Raw genomic sequence first — 18,453 nt, forward strand, 5'->3', positions numbered from 1 at the left:
ACACACCCTTTAGGATTAGGGTCTTTAAGCACAGAGTGCAAGATAGGGCAACAACTGAGGCATCCTACCCCGCCATGGCTGAGCTCTAAGCAGTATGTTAGAATCAAGAGACGTGAAGAACCACTTATATTTTGAAAAGACCATATGAACTTCAGCCCAAAAAGTTTCAGTGCCTAATCTCATCATCTCACGCAAGGGCTCATGTTCTGCTGCTAGAAGTGGTGTTTCTTGGGTTTCTTTCTCCTGTGTACAGGAACTTCCTTCACCTGTGGCAGAATGAAAAGGAGAACTGAAAAATCACTTACTGTGGAGAAAAAAGGTGAGTTGAATTCACTTGGGCTACATCCAGCTCAGGAAAACTTGCAGCAGGGTGGGGATATGCAGTAATGTTTATTTGCCGCTGCCTCCAAACATGCATTGTCAGGGCCCTAGGATGGCCAGGGCAGCAGCCACAGCCGTGTCCAGGCTGTGATCTGCATTTATGGTCTCGTTCCCATGCTCCTCTACCTAGTAGGGTCCCTCCGCTGGAGAAGAGGTGCAGGCCCCTGTTAGCCAACCAGAACAAGAGGTTGGTAACTCAGCATGGCTTTTTTTAGCGTGTTCAATATTTTTTGTTTCCTGGGGTCTGACAAGGCTTAAAAAGGGGATTTCAGTCTGAAGCTCATTCTGGGAAGCTACGTGAATAAGTAGGCAAATACTTACAGAGCTGTTTCACTTGATCCTTTGAAGCACTGCCAAATAAAGAAACAGTCTTGTTATCTTTTGCATTTCCTAGTCATAGGGATATTTTTACTAATACCTTGCATGTATGTAACACCTTCCTTCTCAGCTGGCCCCATTAAAATATCTAGTATTTCATTTATCTACTGGTAGTTCTTTAAGCAAGAGGTAGTATGTAGCACTTCTCTAACTGTGTAAAGCAACATTACAAAGTGGCATAGGGTAGAAAACTACAGGGCTTTGCAACAAAACAATACTAAACTTTTTGTAAGAAATTGGAGCTTTCCGTACCTTAAAAATTTTTTCTTTTCGAGCCACAATTCCAAAAATTACAGTGAGTGCAACCACCACGACAGCAGCAATAATGGCCTCCTTGGGAAAAACAGGCTTTTTCTCTGTTAAGAGGGAGAGGAGGTTTAGTATCCAGTAGCTTGGTGCAGTTTTGTAGAACAAGTCATTTCACAGAACTGCAGAAAAGACATATTCTCTTCCCGGAGCTGTCAGTGCTGATCTGAGCTGTGCTCCTGCTGCGCACAGACTAACTGTGTGGCTTAGTCGCCTGGAAAGAAGGGAGCCAAGGATATGTTCTAGTGAACTAAAGAAAGAGCTGAAATGTCGGTCCCTGAGGAAGATCCCCAGGGTAATCTATTTTGCATGGAAATAAGGATGTCCAGCCATATCACTGACAGAGCTAACGTGGCTTTCACAGCTGCTCCTATGGCCGCAAGAGTGTGGAAATGAGAGGGGCTCAGCCAGTGGGGTGGGAAACAGAAGCCCTGAGTCTGGTGGAGTCACCTCACTTCGGGCTACCCGTCTGAGACGTAGACCTCCAGGCTCTCCCGATAGTCCACAGAAGTACAGTCATTTCTAGAGGACAATTAATCTCTCCTGCCTTAAGCATCTCTCTCGACATGGCTGAATACTATGGTCAGGGTGAGAAGCTTCAAGAAAGATCTAAGGTGCTTTAAAACACACTTGAATGTGCCCTGCCAGCCTGGGAAGTGAGAAGGTGAGATGAATCCACTTCAGGTCACGCTTGCCAAATGCCTTTGAATAACAGGTAGAGCAGGAAAGGCATTTGCTGCTGCTGCGGTATCAGCCGGCACAGGTGCAAGGATATCTCCTGTTGTTGCCTGTGCTCTCACAAGCTAACATGGGGAACTGACTTACTGCTTTCGACTTACGCTTCTTTAGTGTAAGAACTAAAGATATGAGTTAAGTCATATCTTCATGTAAGTAGATTGCTACTGTTATAAAAGAGAACAGTTATCTGTAAAGCTTATTGTTTAGCAACAGCCATGTTACCTTCGACTATCAGGTGGAAATCCTTTCTCCCCTCTCCCAAAGCAGATTTCACCACACAAGTGTAGGTCCCGTTGTCAGACTTCTGTACTTTTTTGATAGACAGCTGAAAGACATCACTAGTCTGGTACACCTGGTAACGATTTTGCTGTAGGGTCAAGGTGTTGTTGTTTTTATACCAATTTGTTTGACCTTGAGGGTTGGATTTGGCATTGCAGTTCAGGGTAACATCTTTGTCTTCTTCGACTGGGAGGGACTCCTCTCCAGTAAGGAAGGGAGGAACTGCTCACAGTAAACAAAGTTAAATATGTTATTAATAATGCTGCTCACCCTTTAACAGAAAATAAGTTCCCTTTATACATCAGTTGTACACTTTCTTCAAATGGTGCAACACATCACAATTCTGCAGCCTTTCATGATCCTCTAGAATGAGCAGGGCAATCAGTGGCAGAGACAGTCACTCCCGTGGCTCCTGTGCCCTGACTTGTATCCTTGAGAAAGAGTCTAGGCGGAGGCAGGGACAGAGCCAGAAAATCTTCTTCCTTAATGGCCCACGCACTCTTTATAAAAGATGCATTAGATCAGACCTTACGCACCACTATGGAAAGGGAGTGTCTTACCACGTGGGTTATCTCCCCCTAAATGCATGTTCTCCTTGCAAACACAAAGTACAACGGTGCAAAACACCCTCTCTTTAACTAGTGCTCAGTCACCCAGGTGCTCAGCCCATGACTTTTTCCACCCCAGCCATTCTTCAGAGATACCCACTGCCCAACTCACACTGGACATCCAGGATCACAGAGACCCGGACAGATTGGTCCCGCCGCAGCTTGCAAGTGAAGGTGACTCCGTTGTCAGCCTCAGTGAGTGGGGATATGCAGATGTTACTGACGTTCACTTTATTTCCATCTTTGAGATCCACGGTCCCATCTCCTCGGTACCAGAGAAGCTCCTCAGCCTGGCTGTTGTTCTGTACCAGGCAGGAGAGGGAGAGTGGAGGACCAGATCTTGCAGACAGGGTGAAGTCAGCAGCATTATTATTTACAGACAGTTCCAAACCTGCAAAAGAAGGAGAATGAGGGCGTTTAGGCATCCTGTGCTGTACCCTTCCCACAACACCCCTGCTAGCTTCTCCAGGCCTTAACCTTGGCGGAGGGACTAAGAGGGTAGTTTCAGGCTTCAGCCTAACAGCCGTTTTTGAGGTGGGACTTTTGTTTTTCAGACAAGAACGTCTCTATCTTCATCACAAAGCTCCCTTCACAGTTACTTAAAATCGAAGTGAGGCTTTTGCAACTGACTGCATGAGTGCCAAAGCCTGACCTATAGAAACAAAATATCTAAAAAACATATTACAGCACTGACAGTGTAACCCACACAGGAAAAGGTGGTCATGCTAGTATTTCCTACCCTCCTAGTAATCACTGTTGCAGCCTACCTGTGCCCTCATTTTTTTTGTGCCTACAGTTTAATATGCTGTTTTACAGTTGGATCTAATTGCACTTGTGAGTATAAAGTAGTTAATCAGCTCCTCAGCCCCACCCAGGCCAGTTTGTGAGTCCGGCTGTTGGAGGGTTGCAGTTAGTCTAACCTACAAACCTCGGGACATTTTAAAATGAAAAAATACTACGGGAAATAAATATTATATCAGGCTAAAGCTCACTACTGGAGCTGTGTCATACATTAATGAACTAAAAATATAGCTCAAAATATAAAAGCACTGTGGTGCTGTGAATATAAAAAAATTCCAAAGCTCCCCATCTTGTCCTTGGTTTTCCCAAGCAGCCAAACGTATCAGACTCTTCACTTCTCAGGGCATGTTTGAAAACAGAGGCCTCATCGTTGCTCTGCAGCTGCTGCAGTAACATTTGAAAATGCTGAAGCTTCCCTAGTCCCTTCTCTGCTACTCTCAAAATCATGCTTAGAGGCCAGTTTTTAGACAATTCTCTACTTAGGAATGATCCCCCAGAGCATAAGAAAACTGGGATGCTGTGGTGGCATATCACTCTGCGCATTGCCCAACCCTGGGACAGCATCGCATGTCAACATTAAGGAGCGTGGACAAAGCCATGACGGATTTTTTCCATTGCTCACCTGTGGCTACGTATGCCAAAAAGCAAACTGCAAAGGCGGGCACTCCATAAGGGCCTGGGAGGCTGCTTTTCTGTGCCATCTCTGAGGAGCCCGGGTGGTACCTGCTGGAGAGAGAGAGAGAGTGTCGCTGCTCCTGCTCACGGATCGCAGAGGCATTAATCGCTTGCTGCCATCAGACATCCTGGGGAGAGCCCTCACAGGCGGTGGGACAGGGTCGCCAGGGGATAACCCAGGCCAATTTGTTTCAGACCTTTTCCAGTTCAGAACAGAGTCAAGGGGATTTTACCTATCTAATCTCTGCTGCGCGAGTTCGTTGTTTCTAACTGCCTTTCTGTCAGGGGAACCTGTCTCTGGGGAGCGTAGCGCTGGACTTACCGTGGGAAGAGTCTCTGGAGAGGTGTCTTCTGCTAAGAAATGTACAGTACTTTCCCCTCCTTGTTTATAAGGTCTGAATTTTAATGTTTTATGGTAGCTCAGTGAGAAGGGAGTCCATAAAATGGGTTCAAGGCCTCGTTCAATTCCTGGATTTCTGAGCTCCCAGAACACCGAAGAAAGGGATTTGCTGGGTTCTGCTGTCTGTTTTATGAGACTTGCCGAGGCAATGAGTAACTAATAAGAAAGATCCTGCATCAGCTATAGAGGCCTTCAACAAAAAATAACACCTCTTCAATTTCAGCCTTCTGGGTGTTCGTGGCCCTGTTTCAAGTCATAGGAAGTTTATCCTAGATTATCCTTGAAGCAGGAATAGACTCTGATTTGCTCCTTCCTGCCTGCAGCCTTGTCACTGTGTCGTCCTTTGGACTGGAAGCAGAATGAGGAGAAAATGTACTGATTCAAACTTTGACCTGCGTGTTGGCAGAGGGGAGAGCAGAGACACTGTCCTGCTAAATAGTGAGTACCCTGTGTTCGGGAGATACCCCTCCAGCCCATGTTGCTCTGCATCCTTCTATTCCTCTCCCAGGACAAGGAAAACAGTGTCTGACATTGCCCACTTATACCTGAACAGGATTGTGGTGGTGTGATTGCAAACCATGGGGTCCTCACAGCCTCTAAAAAGTGTTCTCACTGCTCTCAGTGTACCCACAAGCACAGGGCAACTCCCTGGTCAGGAACTGACTCAACAGAACCATAAACAGCATTTCATGAGCGGAAAGGAAACCTGGGACATGTCCTCAGCATTTTCTTTGCTTTGTGGTGGCCCAGCTCAGCAGAGCAGAGGCGGGGAAGTCCAAGCTCTTGTTCTGTGGCTGACTGTATGCAGAGGGCACAGGAGCACACAGCACTATTTATTTGCAGGGTTGTTGCAAATATGGGTCATCTTTCAGTGTTTCTTAGTATGACATTTCTGCGTTCATTGGTTTGCCTTCTAAACAAACAAGGGAGTCATGTTCAGTTAAAATATATATATTAATATGTACAAAAGTCTCTCAAAGAGACAGCCTGGATTATGCCTTCTAGAAAACTGATGTTTTAGAAATTAGTCTCCAGCCTTCAATGGACTTTTTACCTTTAGAATCAATTTAAGATAGAAATAAATTTAGCTTCTTCCATCCTTTTTAGGAAGTTGTATGTTCTCTCCTTCTAACATTCGACTAAGTGCTTGCTTATAGTCCGGTACAAACTTTGATCAAAATGCTATTACTAAGAGTAGAGTGATCTTTGTGATTTGGTATTAAGATAAGCTGAAGTGGAGAGAGGTGGAAAGGAATGGGCAGGGAAATAGCTCACAGGCTCCCGCCAAGTCAGAGTCAAAGGCATGAGAGTTCTGGGAGTTTTCTGTTCACTCTGGTCACTGCGTTGCAACGATGCTATAGGAGAAGAACAAGGTGTTTAGAGTAAGTGAGGATGAAAGTAAAGAATGAAAGCATGGAGGGATTTTTTAGTTTAGAAATGAGAGTAAGAGGAAAGAATGTCAGATAACAGCTGTTCTGCCATGGGTTTGTTGTGATGTAGGGCAGAGCGTCAAACGGGACCTGGGGAAAATTCTGCCCCAGATTTGCCACAGGTCCATGTGACTGGCAGCAAGGTTCATCTGTTCTGCGTTTTTTAAATGGAGATAATGGTAGTGCCCTGCTTTGCAAAGGGCTTTGAGATCTACTGAAGGAAAAAGAGACTAGAAAAGCAAGATACTACTTGGCTAGAGGCACTGCAAGGCGGAAATTTTAAACTGATAAGAATTACTTTTGCAATGACTTTTTACACATTTCTTTTTGTATAAGGTATAATTATCTCAAGGGAGTCTTAATTACTGCTGAGGCCTAGAGTTTTGTGGGTTGCATTATCCACCTTTGCATTACATTTATCAGCCTCATGTTGCAGTATGTAAACCAGCCACTAATGAGTCAGACTGGGAGGAACTTCTTCCATGAGGCATCTGCTCCGTAACTCTCCACTGCAAAGGTTCCAGCACTCTCCTCGAGGCATTTGGATCAGGCACTATCAAGACTGGATTAGACAGACCATGGATTTAATCCAGAATAATCCACCAGACTAGTTCCTTCTTGTGATCCTTAAGGCAAGAATGGACCAACAAACCCAGAATAAGGCTGTTGTTAAATATGACTCTGAACAGCCCCAAAGGGAATAAATTAATAAATACCAGTCTATTCCTGGGTGTAATCCAAGCCTTAGAAACCTGAGAAGAAAAGATTTAGAACATGATAGAGATTGGGCAAAAGCTTATTTTCCACTTGGTCTCTTAACCACTGACTCCAAACTTCACAGTAGTTTGGGTTGTACTTGATTATTCTCAGTGCGTCTAGAGGAAGAGGCCACAACTCATAATCCTGTGAATTTTCACTGACAACACTCGATTTATATTCAGCAACATTGTGAGGGCTGAAGGCTGCTCCTGGAGTCAGAAGTATAACAGGATCTGCATAGACGTGTGCAAGCTGCGGACTGTACTATGGGTTGGTTTATTTGTCAGGCAAACAATGCATGTAGCATAGCTGTAATCTCACACCGAAAAACATGTTTCTGCAACAGTGCCTCAGGCACTGCTCAGAGGCTGCTCCTGTCTTCCCACTCAGTGTGGTTCTTCTTTCTTAATCCTTTTTTAATAAGTAGTGCTGCGTATTTTGCAACACCTCCATTGTTAAGAATGACTGTAACACCCAAACCCACTGTCTCCACTTGCCAGATATCTGGGCTGGAAAGTGAGGCTGTCGGGAAATGCTACCTGAACGTACTCAGTGCCCCGTTCCCTCCCACAAAACCTATTTTTCTCATGTATAAAGATTATGGGAATGAGATATGCCCTGATTTCTCAAACAAACTCTGAGCCCATAACCCCATGTATTTTTCACTATTGAGATGGACAGGCCTCAAGTATTTTTTCAACATTTTGTTAATAATTCTAGTTTCTTCTCATCCTTACATGAAAGGTCACATGCTATGGTTTTAAATGCAGAGGAATGATAAGTGATTTTTTTTTCTCAGGAAAGAACAAGAATAGCAAAAGGAGCACTAAACACACAGACATATTTTGAAATTTTAAAAGAAATGGCTTAGAGGGCATGAAACATTCCAGTTAATGGTCAGCAATAATGAAGAAACAAACCCTGAGATAAATAAAACACAAGAGAAGCTCGCAGGAAGGCAAAGCTGAAGGACAAGTGTTAGACACGGATGCCATCTACTGGATACCCACTAAGCAGCTGTGGGATCTGACAGTGCTGCAGGCAAGTGTCCAAGAAGGAAGAAAGTCATCTTCTGGGAGCCCTGAAGACAGGATGTCCCATGTGATCACCACTGCGAAATCTCAGAGGCAGTGAACTCTGCAGAAGCCTAAAGTGCTGCCAGGCACTTGGACAGCTGTGCCAAAACCTTTGGGTGACTAGGTCAGAGAAGGAGGAGGAAGATGTACTTCTGAGATGATATTTCTCCTTGTGTTTTTCATCTGCGTTGGTGGAAACGTGGAGCCTGCACTCCTAGTGATGCCACAGGGAACCATATCCTGGGCTTTAACTGCTATTGTTATACTCAAGTTTCTCTTTCAGAAATTTGAGTAAATCATGCTTAGGAACTCCAGTCATCACTTTAAACAGTTGCTTCTGGATCTTCTAAACTCTACCCCCTCGAAGTGAATGGCAAGAAATAGAACCATGTTCCAGGAGTGCAAGTCTCACCTTTAAGCAAGAGCATCCAGGCACTCACGAATGTTACTTGTGCTGTGATGAATGCATCCAAAGACTGTAGAAACTCTGACGACTGCGCATGAAAGCACTACCAAATCGTTCAGGCAGTACCCACTGCTGTCTGTTACCAGCATTCAGCACTGATCCTCATATTTTCTAACCCCTCTAGGTTACATTCAGTGTTGGTGGCGTGCCTGGGATCCCAAGAGTAGCCAATTTTGACTTAGAAAACTAAAGCTAGTACATCAGTGTGGTCCTCACTATCCTAATCTGAGAAATATGGTACCAAATAAAAGCAAATGTGAAAAGAACTTGGCATTAAATTAGTAATGTAGGTCCCCTGCAGGGATAAAAGTGAATTATCTTTATTAAATTCCACTTAAATATTGGCCCTCATTCCCACCTAGGGAGCCCTGTTTACAAGCTTTCAGCTTTTACACCTAGCAGGGCTCAGGCAAATTAATAATATTGATCCTGGATTTGCCTCCTCCACTCATGAAACTCCATTTTCCATCTGATTAAACCGATTTACAAGGAAGTCTCTTGCCTCAGCCATGGGGTAAGACTGTATCACAGCAGAGCATATCTGTTTCCTTGTGACTTTGTGCTTTTTCTGGCCAGAAAACATGCCTCTGCCACTGATGAACTGGACTTCAAGTTTGTTTCTTTCCCCAGGAAAACAAAAATGCTTGAGGATTGCGCTGAGTAGGGTGCTTGTTCCTTGTCTGATTTAGGTGATCTCTCATGGCCCATAGAGGAAAATCCCAAGCATTATTCTCAGACCTGCTTCTCTTTCAAGACTGTGTTCTGCTGTGGCTCCTCTCCAGCCTGGACCTAGGATATTTTTGTCTACCTAGGAACTTTCATTGCCAGTGGGATTTCTTGGAAGTGCTCTGCTGGAAAACCAAGTGATGATTTGATCTTGTGAAAAGCTGCCAAACATTATTAGCAGTTTTAACTTCCCTGCTGTGGAGTCATTCCTCATTCCCTCTGTGAGGAATCTGCAGGAGGATTGAGCTGCTCCATCTTTCCAGTTAATGGGAAACCATTTGCTGCCAATCTTCAGGAGGAAACCGCACTCATCTCAGTGGCCAGAACCACTGCAGGGAGTGTCATAAGCAAAAGCCACAACCCCCAAATAACCAGCTTCCCCGTGTGCCAGCGCTGCAACTCTCTGTACGAGTGCAGGGCAGAGCTGAGGAGGAGGAGAAGGCTTCTTGCAGGTCAGTCCCTAATCTACAGTCTTGCTTACGCAGGGATCCAGAGGCCAGAGCTCTTAGGCTGGCCCAAGTAAATGTGAAGGTTTTGTTGTTGATGATGGGATGACTCAGTCCTCTGCCACATGCTGCTTTTACAACTGGTTTGTTGAAACGCCAGATAACCAGGCTTTTATCAACTAAAAAGGGAAATGAGCTCAATTATGCTGTGTAAATCCCGAGCAATTTATCTGAAGACTGAGGTTTTAAACCTGTAAAGCTGTGATCACTTCTGAGACTGCCAAATTCCCTGTTGACTTTCCTTCTCCCTTTTGGTTTAAAAATGTCCTGATGGCCACAGGCTTTCAGCATCTTCAGTTTAATTAGATCTGGGGCACCTTTTTGATGGATCACCCCTGTTTTCTGCATGTCTCTCATAAATGACTGTGCAGCGCAGATGAGCCCCAAGAAAGAGAAGGCAATTTACTCTCCTTTTCCACAGGGCCCTTTTGATGCCGTAACACACTTGGCTTACACAAAAGTTTGCATCATCAGATCTATCATCCAAAGGATTGCAGGATGCAGTGAGATCAAAGATTCAGACAGTTCCCTTGAACATTTCAGATTTATGTGCTAGACTCGGAGCTTGTATCTACAACCGGAAATGCCAGAGCTGGGAAGCAGATGTGTGTATAAGATAATACTGAAAAGTTAGACAGGAATTGAGAAGTCTGAGAAGGCCACTTTCAAAGTTTTATGGATTACAATGCACTTTTTGCAGAATAATTTACTGTGCGTGTTATTATCATCTCACCTGCCTGAAAAAAAGAAAAGGAATTAGCAAAGGTCTGAGATGAGGAAAAACAAAAGTCTGTATTAAGGACATATCTGTGCAGACACACAGTTCTGCGGTAGTCCACAAAACAACAGTGCATTATACACAACATCAAATGGTGTTAAAATGTCTTTAATCCCCTCGAGGCCTGATCCGAGCTGGGAAGTAATGGCAGTGAGGGCAGGCCACAGCCGTGCCTTCCTCAAGGAGGCCCGGCACAAGGAGCAGCGCTTCAGCCTCTGCGAGCAGCAGCTCATGTGCATGCGAAAGCAAGAGGCCACCCTGCTCCTTCCTTTTCTATCCACGATTGTGTTTCCAGTTTTTTGTAGGCTAGGCTCTGTCTTTTGGAGAGGTCCCTGCTGCAGCTCCGTGCCGGGACACCCCTCCGCTGCTGTGCGGAGCACCGCTGGTAGCACGGTCTGCACAGTGGCGGACCACCCCGTCGCCGTGGCCGGTCTTTCCCCCGCTGCACACAGTAACTGGGGCAGGGATCATTCTTCACGTGGGCTGCGTGGCCCCTGCCCCGCTCCCACCAGCTGGGGGGCTTTCAGGAGCGGAAGGTGCTGAACACAGGCCGCTTTCTCCGAAAGCAGGAAGAGATCACGCCCTCGGAGAGCGCGGCCCGGCCCTCCTGGCCGCTCACGCTCCCGGCTGCGCCCCGCGCCGCGGCGCCGGGCCGGAGGGGCCGGAGGGGCCGAGCAGCAGGCGTCGGCGCCGCGGCGCGGCCTGCAGGGGGCGCCGCGCCTCCTCGCCGCGCCGCGCCCCCTCGTGACGCAACACCGCCTCCGCCTCTCATTGGCCCCTCGCCCCCTCTCCCCAGCGGCTCCTCCCCCTCCGCCGCGTCCCATTGGCCCCCGGGCGGGGCGGGCTCCGGCCCCTCCCGCGGGGCCCGGCGGGGCGCCGCGCTGCGGCGGAGGCCGGGCGTGCGGCGGGGCCATGGCGAGCGCGGCGCGGCGGCCCGGCCGGTGCACGGCGGCGCGGCGGCGGCTGCTGCCGCTGCTCTGCGCCCTGCTGCTGGGCCCGGCGCGCGCCACCCACATCAAGAAGGCGGAGGCGGCGGCGGCGCCCGACGAGACGCTGCGCTACCTGCACTCGGCCGAGCTGGGCGAGGCGCTGCGGGCGGTGGCGGCCGCGGCGCCGCCGGGCCTGGCGCGGCTCTTCAGCATCGGCGATTCGGTGGAGGGGCGGCCGCTGTGGGTGCTGCGCCTCACGGCCGGGCTGGAGCCGGCGCGGGCCGGCGAGGAGCCCGGTGGCGCGGCCCTGCCCGGCCGCCCGCAGGTGAAGCTGGTGGGCAACATGCACGGCGACGAGCCGCTGGCGCGGCCGCTGCTGCTGCGCCTGGCGCAGGAGCTGGTGCGCGGCTGGGCCCGCGGCGACGCGCGCCTCGGCCGCCTGCTCAACACCACCGACCTCTACCTGCTGCCCAGCCTCAACCCCGACGGCTTCGAGCGCGCCCGCGAGGGCGACTGCGCCGGCGGCGGCGCGGCGGGCGGCCGCGAGAACAGCCGCGGCCGCGACCTCAACCGCAGCTTCCCGGACCAGTTCGGCGCCGCGCAGCCCGACCTGGATCCCGTGCCCGAGGTGCGCGCCCTCATCGCCTGGATGCGGCGCAACAGGTGAGTGCGGACCCCGCTCCCCCCCCCCCGGGCCCGGCCCGCCCCCCTTCCCCTCGGGTCCGTCGCGCTCAGGCCAGCCGAGGCCCCGCTCCCGGCCCAGGGAAGAGGAGACCCTCGGTCGCCGCACACCGGCTGCCTCGTCCGGCCCTGCGGGCCTTCGCTTGCTCTCGGCCTTTCCCAGTGGGCGCGGGGGAGGAAGAGCCTTTTTCCCACCCGTTTGCCCCCTGCACTGCGCAGGCCCCCTTGTTGCACGGCCGCTCGCATGTCCAGCCACTGGGCCGGTGCAACGTGGTTGGCGCGGGAGAGCCGTTCGTGGCCTGGGCTGCCGCAGCTCGCTGGGCGCCCGCCACAGAGCCCCGCCGCCCCCTGCGCACCACCAGTGCCCTTGGTGCACCTGGGCGCTCGTTGCCTCCCAAGCTGTTTCTGGGCCTCCCTTCCCCAGGCGTCTGCAGCTGGAAACTTCTTTCCCTCCCTCGTCTGCTTCGTCCTGAGCCTGTCTGTGGACCTTGCTCTTGGGACCCGTAACACTTTCACCATGAGCTGTGGGGTGTTTAAAATGGGGGCTAAGCGTGTAACTGGTCTGTGTACACACGTGTCAGAGAGGCCTGTCCAGAGTTGCATTGAGCAGGGCTTTCCCCCCCTCTCCATCTTTGTATTGCATGGAAAATTCCCTGAGTTTAGCAATACTGCTCTCTGCAACAGCATTTCCAAATGCAGGCCCTGCTCCTGCAACCCTCTTCCCTGTCTGTCCTCCTGTTGAGTGTGTGCAGGACTGAGCCTTAAGTGCCTACACTGATAATTAGCCTTTCACCTTCCAGCTAAACAGGGAAGGGGGTGAATGGTGGTAGTTGTCCGTGCTGGAGCAGAGCAGCCTGGGAGGGGAGATAGTTGCCTGTGAAGTCCAATTCTGGCTTGCAGCCCTGTAATGGGGGGTCCAAGCAAACCTGGAAGAGAACAGTAGCTGGGCTAAGCACTGTTTCTTCATTTGCATTCTCCCTTAAAAAAAGTGTAGAACATCCAAACCACTAAGGCAGAGCTATTACGTTGGTGTAAAATAGGCATGTGAAGCTGTGTAAAGAAAGCCAGAATGCAAGGTCTGATCAGATGTGAGCAATGCCCTGAAAAATTTGTTCCCAAAACAGGGGAGAAAGAAACTGATGGGATGACTGATCCATGGTATGCTGTAGGGCTCTTGGCTGAATCTAAACAAGACACACAAGCCCAGCATCATGTAATGCCTGCTCTGTTTTAGAGAACAAAGTTTGGAGAATTATCTATATTAAAACTTAGTGGATGACAGTGCCCATAGGGTTGATTGCTCTAGAAGAATTTCACAAACTGCACCAGTAATTTGCTTGTTCTAAAGAATCCTTTGGAACAGCTCTGAGGCAGCAATTTGCAGTATGGATCCCTCCAGATTTGGTCAAACTCAAAATTAGTTAGTAGGGAAAATCACGCATGTTCTTAATGTTATTTTGAAAACACATTGCTTTTTTAGCAAACGTTTGAGGTGGGATTTCTTTTTGTAAGCCAGGCTGAAATGGGAAGAATACAGTGCTTTGTGCATCCCTCTGCCTGGCAGCACCAGTTAATGCTGCTATAATTGTTGTACTAATGTAATCACTGGTACAAAAATGAATGGGTAAACAGAGCTGTTTGCTCTCAGAGATGCTATTGGGCATAATACAACTCCTGAGCAGTGTTTCAGATAAGGCAAAGGTATTGGTCACATTATGTCTGCTTAGAATCTAAATCACATTTGACTGAAGGAGAAGTAATTAAGTTAATTTTCCCCAATACTGTATGTGGTAAAAAGAGGAAGAGTAAAAACATTAATCTTTAAAGATTTATTGGAAAACTTGTGACTGCCTCTGATCAAATTAAGGTGTGATAGAGGGCATGCTGTGCTGTTGTATGTTCTGACTTGGAATTTTAACAGCTCTTTCACTCATTCAGATTTTATTTATGAAAGTCAGTCCTGCAGTACATCTCAAGCATTGCTGAAAGCTTGATCAAGAACTTCATATATCACTTTATGTACAGGGCACTGTTTGTCTGTGATGGAGTTAAAGGGCTCTGTCTAAAACTGAAGCAAGAAACTTGTTTCATGTCCAGTAATACCAGATGTCAAATTGGGAAGTGAATAAACCAGTCCTGAGAGTTGGTTTATTGCAGAAAATTTGCTGACTTCCCCAACATGCTCCCACTTGGATGCTGTTCCAATCCTCTACCAATCCTGTTTGCTGTGTTGGGGGCTGGTTTTAATAAGAGGGGATATATCCCGAAGAACAGTTTGTTATCTTTTTGTCAAACATAAGCCTACTCGGAGTAGGATGAGTGCCTGTCTGTTAATGTAACCTTGGTGTAGTTATAACTCAACAGTAGTTTTCCCTACACAGCGCTGATGGAGAAATGTCTGATCGCTTCCTCTTTCAAAATAGTTGTACTATTGAACAAAATAGTGTTACCGAGCGGCTGCGTTCTGCCTGATTGATCCCAAATAGACTTTGGAGGTTGCTGAGAATGCTTTGGCTAGGAAAACAGTGGAGTAACTGGTTGGGTGGCTGTAGCTGGCTTCCTGATGATGTTCTCTTGTTCCAATATGGCTCTTTTCTTTCTCCCTTCCCAACCCCAGGTTTCTGCTCTCTGGTAATCTTCATGGTGGCTCAGTGGTTGCAAGCTATCCCTACGACGACTCTCCCACACATAAACCCACAGGAGTCTACAGTAAATCAGCTGATGATGAAGTGTTCAGATACTTGGCAAAAGCTTATGCGTCAAATCACCCCATAATGAGAACTGGTACCCCAAATTGCCCTGGTGAGGAGGGAGAGACTTTCCAAGATGGCATTACAAACGGTGCCCAGTGGTATGATGTAGAAGGTAAGATATACTGGTGAATTGCTCTAGTTCTGTTAGTTTGGATCGTGTGTCTTACAGAAATGCTTGCTCCCACTGAGAAATGATGTCCGAAACAGTGGTGATAATCACAGTGGAAAAAAAGATGATAGGTGAGGTTATATTTTTAGCTTTGAATGCTTTCTGACAGCTTGAAATGAAGGAATGTGGCATCATGGACACACCAGCAAGTGTTTGATGTATCACCATTCGGGAGATGTTTGGGTTTGTAGTGAACAAATATATCCCAGCAAACTGGAGGGTTCTTTCTGACCTTGTTAAATGCTTAAGAGTTATCCTGAATGGAATCGGCTTCATTTGCCAAATGCATTGTCTCAAGACAGTTACTAAATTTTGATGAAGACACAGGAAAGAGGAACTATTGTTAAAGTATTGGAAATCCAAATTGTATTGAACTGAAATGCCAATATTCTTTTTGTTTGTTTGTTTTGTTTTTTTAAGCTTTCAAGCTTGTAGTTTTGTAAAGGGTTTTAAAATAACCCATTCTAAAACTATGTAAAATGGTTTAAATTCATGGTCTGAACTAACCTAGCTGATCTTACTGGAAGCAGGGTAGGAAGATTTCTATGAACTAGTCTCCTACTAGACCTGTGCAGAGGGTGACAACCAGCAGGGCCTGTTCCTGTCCACCAATGCAGCTGGGTGTAGAAGGGATCCAAAATTCAGTCTACCAAGGCCCCTAGGAGAAATTCTGTCCTCTCCAATAGGAAGCTGCATTACAGAGGTGATCTGAATATAAGCAAATTATCTCCTGGTACCACCACCACTGTTCTGTGGAAATGGATAGTCTGGCTCAGCCACAGGAGAGGACTCCTATGTGTACGTCTGTTTTGCTTAAAATAGGATTTAAATGGCAATTTGTGTGATGAGATGCTCTCATGGAAAGGATTCTGTAGGCCAGCAGAAAGAAGTCTTGGCTATCTTATTAGAGTAAGTTACACCATTTCCAAGTCCCCCCAGTGGATGTTGTACAATCAGGGACTCATCAGATGGTATAGTAACTTCTGTGATGAGGCCAAGACAAAAATCTTGCATAACTGATCCAAGGAAGTTGTGTTGCTTTGTTGCGTCTGGACTGCTTTGCTTTTTTTTGTGCCAGAGCTGAAGGTTAATGGCAGAAGTGCTGAGCAAGCAGTGGAATCAAACATGGTTCATGCTCAGTTGAGCTTACAGCTCAACAAAGCCTAAAAAGATGGTGTCTTTCCAGAACGTGGGCTTCAGTGCTGAGTCATATGTTAACCCTGAATCCACGTTTCTTGGGAGGGAAGGAGAGTGATCCACTACTGGAACTGAATACGTCACCTCTGTGCCGGAGGAGGAAGTCTTTATTTCAGTGGTGGCTGAATCATTCCTGAGGATTTCACTGTTCAAATAAAATGTGTTTTTACCTTTTTCTCTAGCAGCCGTCTCCTTCCCTCCACCTTATTAAGCACACCGATGCTGGGTTTTTACTGGCTCAAGGTTCACTCTGCTTCCGTGAAAAGTCCAACATGAGGGAGGTTTGTGTAATCTTGTGAATCTGCTTACGACTGAACAGGATATCCTGGATGATCTGTGCTTCCTTGCTCTGGTGGCAACTGCTATTGGCAGTTGTCTAAATCAATGGGTTTGTTAGCTGTAGCTCTCAGGTTTTCTGCCCTTCTTAATGAACTGGGGGTAGTTGTGCTCTGAAGGGAGACCGGTTTAAGAGCTTTTGGTCTGTGTCCTCCTAGCACCAGAGCGAGCAGCATTTTGACCACTGCGTAACATCTTCAACCTCCTGCTGTGCTGTGAAGCACTTGGCCAGCACGAGCCTTCCCTTGGAGGGCGTGCTGGTGGCCATCGCAATGACCCCCTTTCAGGCTGCCTTTGTCTTGTAAACCAGCGGAGCAGAGGTTTTGCCTATCCTCCTCCCACATGGCAGGAAATGGCAAGGTGTGAACCGAGGAACGTTCCGCTCACATCTTCGTGCTGCCCTTGTTGTGGCTTATAATCTGGCCAACAGAGACTCTGGCTCTCAGCCTCTGCGGAAACAAGCCCCCTAGCTGTGCCAAGCCACAGTTTCGGGCTCAGTGCTGTTGGCTGCAGGGAATTCACAGGCAGAGATTGGAGGGAACTGAAAAAATAGAATTTGCAGGCTGTCACTAGGTGCGACTCTTGACTGCAGCAGCGTATTGACACCAGCTCTCGGAATGAAGCGCCGCTGAAGCTTGGCAGACAGGAGCCGTTAAGCACCTGCACTCTCTCTCCCCTAAGTAGTAATTCACATACAGCTGCTGCATGAGCTGCGCTGTGCACATGAGGGGTGATGGCAGCCCTCGGAGCAGCTCCCATGGTAAAGAGCTTACAGTAAAACGTAACCCACAGGAACCGAGATTTGGGGAAAGAACGCGGTTGAGTAACAGATACCTCAAATGCCAGTTTTGACACTGTGTGAAGTTACTGTGTCACTTTGGGGTTTTAGGTGTTAACATTTATTTTTAGTAGGGGATGAAGAGCAGGGAAAGGGGAGCCAATTGTATGCAGTGTGTGACAAAAGTGGCAGAAACGCAACGGTGGCTGTATTGAGTCATCTGATTTGTTCAGCTCTGTGCCAAGGACTGCTGAGAGCAGTCCTGCTTGTACTCAGACCGGGAGCCCCTTGTCAGTGACTCCAGAATTTAAGTGTGTGGTAAAATGAGGATGGGGAAGCACCAACACCGTTGCAGGAGCTCTCTGGGGTGGGCTGAGCTCTCGTTGTAACCAGAGCACAAGGTTCTGCGAAAGGTGCAGGGCATGTGTTTGCGGCCTGCATATCAAGCTGTGCCAGGAAAGACTGCAGGCTCCCAGTGACTTAAAGCCAGGAAAAACAAAGAAAAGGGAACATAATGTCTCAACAGGTGGGAATTTTCCTGCCACGTTTTATTGTGTGAAATCAAACGTACTGGAAAGTCAAATGCTGTGGGATTCATTGACCTGGAGTTACCAGTTCGGGTTTATGCTGGTGCCAGATCCCATTAGCTTTTTCATTTGAGTTTGCAAACAACCTCTTGCGTGGGTCAAACTGAGGTGGCAAGTACAAACCATTGGCGTAATTCTTAAGGTCAAAGGTGCACAGAAAAATATGGCTCTCTGCCACACTGCTGAATTTGCCTTCTGCATTCCAGCTGCTATAGATAAGCATGTCTATGACTGGGACACATTTTAGAGGCTATCTCTGTGGTACACGCTCTTACTTTTCCTTCCTTTTTAATCTCTAGGGGTTTTAACTATTGAGTGGCTGGTTCGGATCAAGAAAATAGCTGGAGGTCTGGGCTGGTGCATGATCCAGCTAATGCTTAATGCAGCGTGGGTCAAGAAAGGTGGGCTGAAGAGTCCGTGGGATTTAAAGGCAGACTGCTTAGCTCTTATCTCTGGGGTGGACATGCTTGCCTCCATTTCATAAAGATCCCAATTCAGGAACTGAATTCAGTATAACATTCAAGAGAACATTTTGTGGACAGCCTTGGAAGGTCTTGTCTTCATCTGCAGTCCCTTCCGAAAAGGTATTTTTCTTGCCATTTTAAATCTCTGATGTCCAAGTGTTTGAGGTGTTCCTGCTGTCTACTAGCAGGCATTTCTCAGATGGGATGTGAAGATGCAGGGATGGTTTGGTTTGAGATTCTCTGTGTGCTTGC

The 18,453-nt window shown here is 47.8% G+C and overlaps 2 protein-coding genes and 1 long non-coding RNA gene across 4 annotated transcripts in view; 2 read left to right on the forward strand and 1 right to left on the reverse strand.

The window, feature by feature from the left end:
• Window positions 1–181: 181 nt before the first annotated feature.
• On the reverse strand, window positions 182–4,595 carry TMIGD1 (transmembrane and immunoglobulin domain containing 1). 2 transcript variants are annotated; one of them, XM_013953854.2, is made up of 7 exons: window positions 4,489–4,595; window positions 4,114–4,214; window positions 2,803–3,081; window positions 2,026–2,304; window positions 1,012–1,115; window positions 703–731; window positions 182–266 (listed from the first exon to the last, which is right to left on the reverse strand). In XM_013953854.2, the coding sequence occupies exons 2-7, from the start codon at window positions 4,190–4,192 to the stop codon at window positions 263–265; spliced, it is 774 nt and encodes a 257-aa protein (XP_013809308.1). In that variant the 5' UTR covers window positions 4,193–4,214; window positions 4,489–4,595; the 3' UTR covers window positions 182–262. The 2 variants fall into 2 exon arrangements, with proteins under 2 accessions (XP_013809308.1, XP_067165647.1); XM_067309546.1 differs by having other exon boundaries at window positions 4,114–4,217.
• LOC106493749 (uncharacterized) lies at window positions 251–7,982 on the forward strand. The gene is made up of 3 exons (XR_001294188.2): window positions 251–319; window positions 4,890–5,004; window positions 7,555–7,982. It is a non-coding gene; the product is annotated as an uncharacterized lncRNA (long non-coding RNA).
• Window positions 7,983–11,219: 3,237 nt separating this feature from the next.
• The window catches only part of CPD (carboxypeptidase D), a 28,275-nt gene continuing 21,041 nt past the window's right edge, over window positions 11,220–18,453 (forward strand). The window contains exons 1-2 of the mRNA XM_067309965.1: window positions 11,220–11,899; window positions 14,535–14,782. Of these exons, the coding sequence (XP_067166066.1) occupies window positions 11,220–11,899; window positions 14,535–14,782 (928 nt within the window). The remainder of the gene's footprint in view (window positions 11,900–14,534; window positions 14,783–18,453) is intronic.

Source organism: Apteryx mantelli, chromosome 22 (assembly GCF_036417845.1).
Source record: "Apteryx mantelli isolate bAptMan1 chromosome 22, bAptMan1.hap1, whole genome shotgun sequence".
NCBI classification, from domain to species: Eukaryota; Metazoa; Chordata; class Aves; order Apterygiformes; family Apterygidae; genus Apteryx; species Apteryx mantelli.